Genomic DNA, 12,500 nt, shown 5'->3' on the forward strand with positions numbered 1-12,500 from the left:
CGCGGCGAGACCAGTGGCCGCGCCGACGACAACGAGGAGACCATCAAGAAGCGCCTGGACCTGTACTACAAAGCCACAGAGCCAGTCATCGCCCACTATTCGAGCCGCGGCATCGTCAGGGAGGTGAGTACGTACGGAGCCACGCCCCTTTGTGACTCTTCCGGGGTATGACGTCATCATCGTGACGTGTCCGTCTACCCTGCAAGAGTCCCTCATCTGTACATAAGACTTCCCTGCGACTCTCGCTCTCAAGCTGTCTAAATCAGCGATATACGCACGTATTTACAAGTGTCACAGAAACACTTCAAAGCCACCTACTAAAGCGGAAGGGTTCATAGCTTCTCGACGGAGGGGTTTGGAAAGCTCGACGCTGCTTATAAATGCCTCTTTTCATCCGAATTCTGTGCTGGTGACATAATTTTTTTCCGGGTTAGAGCTCCCAGCTGTCACAGCGCTCAACAGCACCACTCTGGTCGAAAGCTCGGTAAAAAAAAAAGTCTATGTACGGATAAAGGGACTCTTGCAGGGTAGATCGTCTACCCGGAAGAGTCTAGGAGGGGCTATTCATAGCTTTCAAGGGGCGTTACGTGCTGCCGGGAACGCCCACCTGGCGGTCAAAAAAAAACTTGTTCATTCCAGTGCCGCCGAGTCACTAGTTTCTCACGCTGTGTTTGTTCAGCCAAAATGCAACAGGTTGTGCTATCGGTTGCACTAACCGACGAGGAGACACGCCTGGCTTGTGCTTTTACAGAATGCCGTCGGAGAAAGAAAACTCAGACAGGAGGAGGTTGTGGATTTGTGCGATTAGACATGGTTCAGTCGCTGGGGAGGGCAAAAGGCTACCATCAAAGTACACACGTCTTTGCGGCCAACATTTTATCAAAGGTAAGCTCAAGTAACGTTAACGGGGTATTTTAATCATTATTGTAACGTTACTTGAGCTTACCTTTGAGGAAATGTTGGCCGCAAAGACGTGTGTACAAACGGCTGAACAAACACTGCGTGAGAAACTAGTCGACTTGGCTGGCAGCGAATGAACAAGTTTGTTTTTTGACCGCCAGGTGGGCGTTCCCGGCAGCACGTAACGCCCCTTGAAAGCTATGAATACGGAGCGATGCCAGAGAAAGGTGTCCAAATGTACTCATCTTCTGTCATATCTCAGACACACCTCACATACATTCTGTCTCTGTCTCCCGTTGCCTTTAGGTGGACTCTGAGCTGCCGGTGGACGAGGTCTTTAGCCACGTTGCCAAGGCGATTGATGCATTGTAGTAAAACAACATGGCTGGATGAACTTCGCCTGTGGGTGTCTTTTTTTCTCTCTCTCAGTGTCATCTCCACGACGACAAAATAACAACAGCGACGTCATGACAACAACCTTCTCAGTGATCTTACTTCACAATTCAAATGCCAACAAGAACTGAGATGCCTTAACCCTACTAATCCAGCAATAAGTCTACAGTGTAAAGATCATCACCAATAGGACATCCATTAGTCTGCTTACAACAGCAATTTGAGCAATCCATTTGTCTTCAAGTATTTTCTACATTCACCGTGACAAACGTGTCTGTGGGTATGTGAGCACCTTAAAAAGAACAATATACATGTAGAGGGCTGCCAGATACTTTTATCTCGTTAACAGATCAATACTTGCAGTTACACGACTTATTCAAATGATTCTCCCACTCTAACACCCGAGTGTGAGGATTGTGCGTCTCTAGGTTAACCTGATCAAAGTGACCAGAGATGCGTGCTCGTGATACGGAGCCCAGAGTTTATGTAGACTTCTGTCTGATGTCGTGCTAAACACTGAATAATGGCAGACGCAGCTCGCCCACATCAGACACATTGGTAAACCACTGTATTTTTTAATCTATTGACTTTTTTTAAAAATATAATATAAATCTACAATACACTTTATGCGTTCATTTCTATTTATCCATCTATATTTTGACACAGAAACATTGTTTTTGTATTCATCAAGATGTACACATGTAACATTAATGTAATTTGTAGAGTGGTATATGTAACACATGGACAAATAAGGAATTAAACCATTATCAATATTTTTTGAAAATTATTGTATTGTATATTGCATTATACTGTATTTTATGACAGTAATTCTCTTGATTATGTCATAAAGGTTATCTGAAAGATGCGCTTTGCATGCGATTTGATATTAGTACTAGTGGGCCCTATACTGACACACACATAACGCACACATGCACACGCACACAAACAGCTTGACAACGTTATCAAAATCATATAAATATTGAGAAAACAGAGTCAAGGTGCTGGAGTGTGTTGACACAACAGGAAACAGGATATGATGCTATACAACCAGTACTGTTATTCTAACTTTTCCACTGAGCTTACGATGACCAACAGGTCTTCCTGTCCCTCACACCTCAACACACGCACACACACACACACACGCACACGCACACGCACACACGCACACGCACGCACGCACACACACACACGCACACACACGCACGCACACAGACAGACAAAACACTTGTCGTCGGCCTAGCAAACACTTTCTAACACGTATCCGGACTATCCTCCGAGGAGTGCTCTGATGATCATGACTGGATGCTGTCGGGTGGAGGAAGAGGAAGAGGAAGAGTGCTGCTGAAGGAGACAGGATGCATCCCTGGGAAGGTTCATCAAGAAAAGGCACCAGTAAGCGCTTTAAACCCAGCTGGATGCTGCTCGGAATGCTTTAAAGTCAGCTGGGATCCTGCTTGGAATGCTGCTCTGATCAGAAAGAAAGGTAAAACAATAAAAACGAAGAAGAAGAAAGGGAGGTAGCAGTAAAAAAAAAACAAGAAGAAGAAAGGGAGGTAGCAGTGGGATGTGCCACGTACAGTACAGTACAGTACAGTACAGTAGAGAGAGAGAGGTCAAGAGTGAATGAGTCAGAATGCTATGGGCCTATGAGTCAGGACCCAAAAAATAAATCAAAAATCAACATATTATAATGTTCTTCAGCCAACAGGGCTGCATCGTGACCACATTTACATCCTGTTTATTGCAATTTTACAATAAGGTTGTAAAATGTAGTTTGCCATTTTTGTTTGAAACTACAAAAATGGTTTGAGTTATTCCCAGGCATCACACCACCACCACAGCTATTATGAATTTGAGGAGTGGATTAGCCAGCAAGGCCACCTCCTGAGTCAGAGCTTTTCCTCTTTCTATTCATCTGACAGCCTGAAATATTTATGCCCACTTTGCCCAGATATTTAATATGACCAGTTGAGCCGGGGCGAGTCGTTTTATGAGCTGCAGCATTCCAGTTGTCATAATATATGGGTAAAACTGTTATGTTATGAGCTTGTTGGTTTCTTAGAGTTTGATGGGTCTTGTACGGTAGAAACAAGTCTTTATGAAGGAGCTTTTCTCGTTATGCCCTCTGAACAATGGCCTGCATGTTCACCACACACACGCACACACACAAGCACGCACACACACACACACACACACACACACACACACACACACACACACACACACACACACACCACTCCCTGACTTGAGGAAACCTGTCTGGTGCCTCACACAGATCCAACAGCATCCAGATCTACTGGATCCCAGCCGATTTACTACCTGGACAGATCTGGTCCAGGTGACATATCAAAGACTGCAGGTACCAGGTGGCTCACCTGGTAGCACATACGGCGGAGGCTTGTCAATTTAATGCTTTATTTTACAAAGTAGTTTGAACTACTTTACTTAGCTTGTAGTTTCCTAAACTACATTTCTCCCAGGATCGCTGTAGTTTCAACTACTTCCATGGTGAAGTAGTTGGTAGCTTCCTAAACTATGCTTTCAAAGTAGCTTCCCCAACAACACTGTTTGCTTGCACCTGTGTTTACCCTGCGTTTTCAACACAAAATGGCCCCCGTGAAAAAGGTCTATTGGAGGAGGATCCCTTGCTGACACTTTTCAAACCCCAAATGATAAACCAAAGAAACCAAAGTCAAAGTTGGTGGACACTTTAAAGAGCACCTATGCAGTAGGCTATCCCATGAGAGAACTATGGGAAATATGGAAAATGAGACAATAACTCCTCTTTGGACTTGTCCCAGAGAATTATGTGTGGCTCCGACAATTACTTCAGCAAAACTGTCTCCCATCCAGAATCTGTCAGGACCACCGTCATAACTGAGCGCTCACGGCACTTCTGGCAAAAAAAAAATCATAAATTGCATTAATAAATGAGATAACATTTTGGAAATGGGATGGTTCTATAATGTAGTCCCCGTTGATGAGCTGTCTTTTAGGCTATTAGGTGTATTAAATGACTGCTGGGTTGACAGGCCTCTGGCTGGTATATCTCCCCTCCTGGTATTGTCTCACGGAGTCTCTGGTATTGCTGGCACAAGTCCATGCGTCAGATCCGCCTTGGAGGACGGGGGAAATCAGTGAGCTGGCCAATACATTTTATTCTCTCTCTCTCCTCTCCCATTGATGTGCTGGCTGGAGTGATGTGCTGGCTGGCTGGCTGGCTGGCAACACGGAGACCCGGTGGCACCGCGCGGGAACCCACGTCAAACAGCGATGACAGACGATGGCTGATTGTTTCCTGTTGCAGAAACACTACTAAAACAATAGGAATGGGGGGGTGGAGGGGTGGAGTTGCAGTTGCCACTCGGGCCAGAGGAGAAACACCTTGAGAGAGAGATCTATCATGCGTTCCTTTGGCCACACTCAGATGTTGAAGCACCTTTAGTGAATGAATGGCCAAGTGGTGTCAACATATTGAGGGCTGCGATGATTTATAAAAGCAGCACAGGAAATAAGTCAAGTTCTCTTTACTTTGTGGAGTGCTGTACTGGTGGCTCAGTGGTTAGCGCTGCTGCCTCACAGCAAGAAAGTCCCGGGTTCGAACCCCGGTCCGTCCCATGGCGTCTTTCTGTGTGGCGTTTGTGTGGGTTTCCTCCCACCAGTATGTTATGGTTAATGTGTGTGTTCTAACTGGAGTTCCGAGGGACAGCAGGTGAAAATTAGCCATCTGGCTAACACTGATGGATTTACAGTAATGTTCATTAATCTGCATTGTCCCTCAAATAAACAAAGGATTAGTTAAGACGTGCAATTTTACTGCTTAGTTAATCAGAGTATATGCAACAGATGATATTGTTATGGCTGTATGTGTGTAGTAGCCTACACACTAGAGCCCTGCATTCTGGGCCTGCCTGTTTTTTGTTTTGTTTTGTTTTTTAATGTTTGAACATATTGTGGTCTTCAGTGTTTTAATGTCGTTTTTTGTATAGTGTTGATTTGATATATGCTTAGGCTATTCGAAATTGATCAAACACACACATATATATATATATATATATATATATCCAGAAGTATCTTATTACTTCCAAATGAAAGCAACTAGTAATATGTAGTATATTACATTTTGAAAGTAACTTGCCCAACACTGGTAACCACCATGGAAGAGGTCTAACAATACTTGATTAAAGTGACAAGTTGTGGGGCTCAGATCGGGCTCGGGCCCGAAGATGTAGGGCCTGGGCCAGGCTAGGGCCTAGATTTGAGGCCCATGCAGGGCTCTAGTACACACATACAGCCAGAACAATATCATCTCAGGGATTTTATTTAGTGTTGTTGTTGTTGTTGTTGTTGTTGTTGTTGTTGTCGTCGTCATTGCTGTCGTCGTCATCATCGTAAATGCTCACTGAAACAGAATCAAAATACAACAGAAGAGCAGCGTGCAAACATGTACCCCACCTTGGGTGCTCTACATTCAGGGCATAGAAAAAACTGAAATAGGCAAATCACAGAAGATGACCTCAGCCATCGCGAGAACTGAGGATAAAACAGATGAGGAAGCCACAGCCATGGTAGAACCTGGTAAAGGACAAAGGCGAGGTCCAACCTGCTGCACTGCAGAGATGTCCTCCAATGACACCCCCCTCAACAGGGCCCGTGTAGTGGACCCACACCCCCCTAGAGTGTGGGGCCACCAGACCAGACGGCGGAGATAGACCCGACTGCCTGTAGGCTAAGGAAATCAGGTTAACAACCCAATGAGCCAAGCCCAATAGCCTCCCTCCATAAGAGACAAACAGTCTGTCAGAGGACCGGAGGGACCTGGTGCGCCGGGTCACACAGCACCGAAGGGCCCTCACAGTCACCGGGCACAGCTTGTGAAGCCTCACTGCCTCTGCAGAAGGGTGCGCTTGGACGATGAAGGGCATCCAGCACCAGGATTCTAGAAAACAAATGGCCTTATTGTCAGAACCCAGGCAGAAAAGTTCGGTTCAGAAGGAGAGAGACCGAGACAACTCCTTCCCCAAACCTGAGACCAGCTCTGTCCACAGACAGAGCACTCAGCTCTGTGTGCATTTGTGCGCACGCGTGCGTTTTAGTATTATTTTAACTAAGACTATAGTCTAATATGACTCCCCCCCCCCCCCCCCCAAAATAAATAATTAAATCAATCAATCAATCAATCAATCAATCAATCAAGGACGGCACAGTGGCTCAGTGGTTAACACTGTTGCCTCACAGCAAGAAGGTCCCGGGTTCGAACCCCGGTCCGTCCCAGGTCCTTTCTGTGTGGAGTTTGCATGTTCTCCCCGTGTCCGTGTGGGTTTTCTCCGGGTGCTCCGGTTTCCTCCCACCATCAAAGAAAGACATGTATGTTAGGGTTAATACTCCTGTCAGTGCCCCTGACCAAGGTACTGGCAAAATAACTGGAGTTGGTCCCCGGGCGCTGCACAGTGGCTGCCCACTGCTCCTAGTTCTAGGAAGGTTCCTAGTAGAGGATGGGTCAAATGCAGAGGATGAATTTCCCCAAGGGGATAAATAAAGGATAACTTACTTATATATCCAGAAATATCTATTACTTCCAAATGAAAGTAACTAGTAATATGTAGTATATTACATTTTGAAAGTAGCTTGCCCAACACTGGTAACCACCATGGAAGAGGTCTAACAATACATTATTAAAGTTGCAGTGATTTGGCATTGGGGGCCCCACTGTAACATGTCGCTTATCTCTTAGGTCCCCAAAATGTTCAGAAGCGGCCCTGCTACTAGATGACAAAACCTGATTTACTCTCGCCACAAGAGGTCGACGTACCCGAGTGCACAAGATGCTTAGCAGAGATGAGGTATGCAACAGACCACCACACCATCACCATCATCACACCATCATCATCATCATCACCACCTGGAAACATTAAAATCACGCATCACTTCACGCACAATATCCTGCTACAGTCTGCCAGAAACCTGTAGCTCTCCAAGATGTAGGTGTAGATGTATAGGTCATAATATAAGAATAAGCCTTTTATTTTCCCGCATTAAAGAATTGTCCCATATGATATAGGAATATGTTTTGATAGGCTGATAGGCTGATAGGCCGACTTATGAAAGGCCGACCATAAAGTCAGATGAGTAAACTATAAACCCACTATTCGTCAATCACAAACACACTACTAGACGCTTAGAATATTGTGGAGGTTTTCGTTTCGGAACTCCCCCTGTATCTGACGAGACTGCTTTGACAACATGAGCGATGTATTCAGAACTTCTGGCCGGTGGGAGGAACAGTAAATCTGAGCCCGCCCAGACAGACGCTCCGCGGCACTGAAAGTTTGGAGCGAGTTTTTCTATCACTGAACGCGGCTACATCGGCGCCCGTGGATTATAAACCTAATTCAACAGACGCACCCTACTTTTTGAAGTAAGTTCTGTGCTGCACACAGCTTGTTTTCACTTCTAAATGTGGTGAGAGAGAGATAGTCTAGTCTGTTTTATTTCCCCGATGTGTTAGAGAGGATGCTATTTCCTTGAATTCACGACCATTGATGTCTGTTTAAAAATGTCAAGAGGAGGCAAAATAACGGTACTCTGAATGATAATAACCCTATTAAGTCTATTATGCGTCTGGGAACCAAGAAAGCATGGCCAAACAGACCCATATATTCGTCTGTGAGGGATTTGTTTCATAATACGGCTCATATACTTCATATTATTTTTCGAATATTCATATTTCAATGCCTATAAGGCAATTTTCTTTCCTTTGTTTTCTTAGACCCTTTGATTTTGGGCTATTTTTAACTTATCCTTTTAGTAGCCCAACTCAGGCCAGTCTTGATTATGATGTTGTTTTAGAAGATAGACCCAGGCATGGTCAACCAGACTATGATGTTTTTCACAGGGAAATAACGCTGTTTTGCTCAGGAAGTGCACAAACAGTTTACACAGGCTTTTCCTTTCCTTCTATATGAATCGTATAGAACATGAGCAGTCTCCCTTTTATCAGATGTTGGCATTGTGATATCATTTAAAGAAAAGCGATGTGCTTCCTGACAAAGTCGGCACAGAATAGTGACCACCAGATAACCCCTGAGTTCAGTTCACAAGCTCAATGGGGAAGACTAGAGCGAATGGGAATGTTTCAAGCAGAAAATCCAAACATCTTATTGAAATAAGCTAATTTGCCCCCCCTTCTTTAAAAAACTGTCATGTCAATGATTTATGACTTTCTGTGAACATGCTTAAGCAATAGCCTTGAGGCTACTTAGGCAACAGCTTTTGATCAAAGATCTAAAGCAAAGGGTGGACTGCACATTTATTCTCCATGTTAGTCATAATCACAATTTAATCTGTGTTTCATGTGGGCATCTAGCCACTTTTCAGGACTGTGTTGTCACTAGCTACGCTGGACCCTCCTAGCTGTGACAAGACAGTCCTGAAAGGGGCTAGTAGCCATCAACAGGCCCTAGCATGGATGTTCTTTGATGGTCATGTTACATTGTAACGGTTACAATGTAACATGACCATCAAATAACATCCATAACCTATACTGAGCAAACTGTTACATTGTATATTGAGCATGACAGTGACATCCATGATTGATTGGCAGCTGGTCAAGTCCTTATCAGCCATTCATGCCTCTTCAATTGTTTCCCCGCCTCCTTCTCCTTCCTAGCTGACCTTTTCGACCTTTTCTGACTGGACTTGTCTGCTCATCCACTGGCTCACAGTCACACTGCCCGGGACATCGACACACCAGCCTCAGCTCAAAGCAAGACGTGAAACTACAAACTTGACAGAGATGGAGACAGTCTTAGCCCTGCTTCTATGCATCACTGCCTCAGCATCAGGTAAGTCTATCAGTTCATCTTCAACATTTTCAGCGTTAAGATCTTCAGTCACTGGGATTCATGTGAGGGCATTTGGTCAGGTACAGATACATTGTTTTTTGCAAGAGATCAGTGTGAATTGCCTGGGTTCAGACGTTTGAATCCACCCACGCCACTGAGTTGAGTTTTGGCTCCCAGTTGTTTTGGCTTTCAGTCTGGTATCAGGCTACATTAAATTGTGCCCTCTTCTTATACCAGTGGTTCTCAAAGTGGGGTCCCGGGGACCCAAAGGGGTCCTTGAGGGGGCTCCCCAGCAAAAAGGGAGATCATTTATTTTTTACTATAATTCCATCCATAGCGTAACACGGTGACATAATGTATGACTATTGTGGCCATGGGCTTCATACACTTTCTGTAATAAAACATCTAAAAGCTAAAATCTTATCAGATGGCGGTTGCCTGGGGGCAAAACCTTATTAAATGGGGGTCGGGGGTTATTTGTGTCAGTTTAGGTGTCCTTGATGTGCTTGAGAACCACTCTGGTTCTGGTTCTTTAGACAACAGACTGCAGACTATTCTCGGCTTGAGCGGATCTTGAGCTTCCAGGGGCCTATTTTCTGTCAACATAAAGTTCAAAGGCAGGTATTAACCTTGTCCTGTTGTGAGTTTGTTATCCTTATCTCATTGCATTCCTAAAAAACCAACCAGCACGTTTCCCATAAAATAGTTTTTAGTGGACAGTCCCCTCTAGTATTTCATAGGTTTCTGTGGCAGCAGAGGCAGGAAACAGAGCAGGGAGATAAATATGATGATATAAGAGCCAGGAATAAAGCCTGTGTAGCTGTAAATAAACACTAGTCGAAGGCCGAACACAGTTCACTGACAATGGAGGCACCAAGGCAAAAGTTTATTGCTTTTTCTTTACTCTTAGTGGGGCAATATTTAAAAAAAAAAAGACAGTCCGGGCAGACGAGAAACACTAAAACATGTGACCCTTCACAGATTTTTCGTATTATGATTTCATCTTTATCCTCCACTGCACTCCTTACTGCTGGTCGCTTGTAATATTGGTAATCGAGGAATGTCAACTTATTCTACCGTTGCACTAGTTGTAAATAATTCTGGTACCAGTGCAGGGTAAATGGTGACATTGTAAAATGTAAATGTGTTTTTTTTTAATCGTCAGTTTGTCTGACACTGTATTGAATACTCAACAGTAGCAAAGAGAGTTTTTCCTATTCTCATTCTTCATGGGCAGAAAGGTGATTTAGGAGTCTGAAGGCTTAAAGAAATATATAGTAGTCCCTGTGTCACAGCGGCTCTATGGATGTTGGTTTTGCAGGTTAATTTGTGCCTGATGCCTTTGCTTATGGCTGTAATAATGTGTAGGCTATCATTTATATTAGGGCTGTCATAGCGAATAGGCCTAAAGCAACCCACCAGTTTTAGCTAATGAGTAGTCTGATAATTATGTGACTAAATGAATCAGCCATGCCAGTTCTGGAGGACAGAAAGTATGTCCCAGGTTGTCAAACCATTAGAAAACATCCCCCCCCCCGTCCCCCAGGACCAGCTGGGACTGTCCATTGCCTCTTCACCTAGTGTCTCATAGGACTTGGACCATAGGCAGTAAAAGAGATGGACATAGTGTCTCATAGGACTTGGACCATAGGCAGTAAAAGAGATGGACGTAGTGTCTCATAGGACTTGGACCACAGACAGTAAGAGAGATGGACGTAGTGTCTCATAGGACTTGGACCATAGGCAGTAAAAGAGATGGACGTAGTGTCTCATAGGACTTGGACCATAAACAGTAAAAGAGATGGACGTAGTGTCTCATAGGACTTGGACCATAGGCAGTAAAAGAGATGGACGTAGTGTCTCATAGGACTTGGACCATAGACAGTAAGAGAGATGGACGTAGTGTCTCATAGGACTTGGACCATAGACAGTAAGAGAGATGGACGTAGTGTCTCATAGGACTTGGACCATAGACAGTAAAAGAGATGAGAGATGGACGTAGTGTCTCATAGGACTTGGACCATAGACAGTAAGAGAGATGGACATAGTGTCTCATAGGACTTGGACCATAGACAGTAAGAGAGATGGACGTAGTGTCTCATAGGACTTGGACCATAAACAGTAAGAGAGATGGAGGTAGTGTCTCATAGGACTTGGACCATAGACAGTAAGAGAGATGGACGTAGTGTCTCATAGGACTTGGACCATAGACAGTAAGAGAGATGGACGTAGTGTCTCATAGGACTTGGACCATAGACAGTAAGAGAGATGGACGTAGTGTCTCATAGGACTTGGACCATAGACAGTAAAAGAGATGGACGTAGTGTCTCATAGGACTTGGACCATAGACAGTAAAAGAGATGGACGTAGTGTCTCATAGGACTTGGACCATAGACAGTAAGAGAGATGGACGTAGTGTCTCATAGGACTTGGACCATAGACAGTAAGAGAGATGGACGTAGTGTCTCATAGGACTTGGACCATAGACAGTAAGAGAGATGGACGTAGTGTCTCATAGGACTTGGACCATAGACAGTAAGAGAGATGGACGTAGTGTCTCATAGGACTTGGACCATAGACAGTAAGAGAGATGGACGTAGTGTCTCATAGGACTTGGACCATAGACAGTAAGAGAGATGGACGTAGTGTCTCATAGGACTTGGACTATAGACAGTAAAAGAGATGGACGTAGTGTCTCATAGGACTTGGACCATAGACAGTAAAGCTGCGTTCACACCGACCTATTAAAGTTTTTCGCTGGCGTCGAGTTTACATATAAAGTCAATGCAAACGAGCGATTGAGCGTATATTCGCCCGGGAGAAAAATAGCTGGGCGTCCGAGCGACAGAGACAGAGCGACAGGGAGAAAATACGCTCGTCGCCCGAGATGAAATATCTCAACTCGAGCGAAATTACGCTGGCATCAGTCGCTCGCCGCTCAACGCTGATTGGCTGCCGTGTGAGAGCGAGTCAAGGATCACACTGGCTTGGAACAAACCGCTGGTTTATTGTGTGGCAACAAACCGCATTGACAGCTGATTGACAGGCTGACAGCTGACATGAAGTGAAGTCTGTAGTACCGGAATGGAGCTCGCATTAGGAGCACGCTGATAGGCTTTAGCTTGTAAACAATGACGGTGGCTCGTAGTGGACAAACAGCATGACATTGCGTAACGTTATATCCCCCACATGTCCGTCATTTCGTGTGCCTGTTGATGAGCGATTTAAACAGAGCGACAGAGCGATTCCAAAGGGTTGAATCAAGCGACAGAGCGAAAAATAAATATCTTGGTGTGAACACACCTTAAGAGAGATGGACGTAGTGTCTCATAGGACTTGGACCATAGACAGTAAGAGAGATGG

The 12,500-nt window shown here is 44.7% G+C and overlaps 2 protein-coding genes across 3 annotated transcripts in view; both read left to right on the forward strand.

The window, feature by feature from the left end:
• ak1 (adenylate kinase 1) overlaps nucleotides 1–2,049 on the forward strand; it is a 13,889-nt gene extending 11,840 nt beyond the window's left edge. For both annotated transcript variants that reach the window (XM_083657521.1, XM_083657522.1), the window contains exons 6-7: nucleotides 1–123; nucleotides 1,207–2,049. The exon at nucleotides 1–123 is cut by the window's left edge and continues 69 nt beyond it. In XM_083657521.1, coding sequence (XP_083513647.1) covers nucleotides 1–123; nucleotides 1,207–1,272 — 189 coding nt within the window. In that variant the 3' untranslated portion in view covers nucleotides 1,273–2,049. The remainder of the gene's footprint in view (nucleotides 124–1,206) is intronic.
• Nucleotides 2,050–9,012: 6,963 nt separating this feature from the next.
• Nucleotides 9,013–12,500, forward strand: part of eng (endoglin) — a 62,620-nt gene continuing 59,132 nt past the window's right edge. Inside the window, exon 1 of the mRNA XM_083657386.1 lies at nucleotides 9,013–9,137. Coding sequence (XP_083513512.1) covers nucleotides 9,089–9,137 — 49 coding nt within the window. The 5' untranslated portion in view covers nucleotides 9,013–9,088. The remainder of the gene's footprint in view (nucleotides 9,138–12,500) is intronic.

Source organism: Poromitra crassiceps, assembly GCF_964638095.1.
Source record: "Poromitra crassiceps genome assembly, chromosome: 21".
Classification (NCBI taxonomy): Eukaryota; Metazoa; Chordata; class Actinopteri; order Beryciformes; family Melamphaidae; genus Poromitra; species Poromitra crassiceps.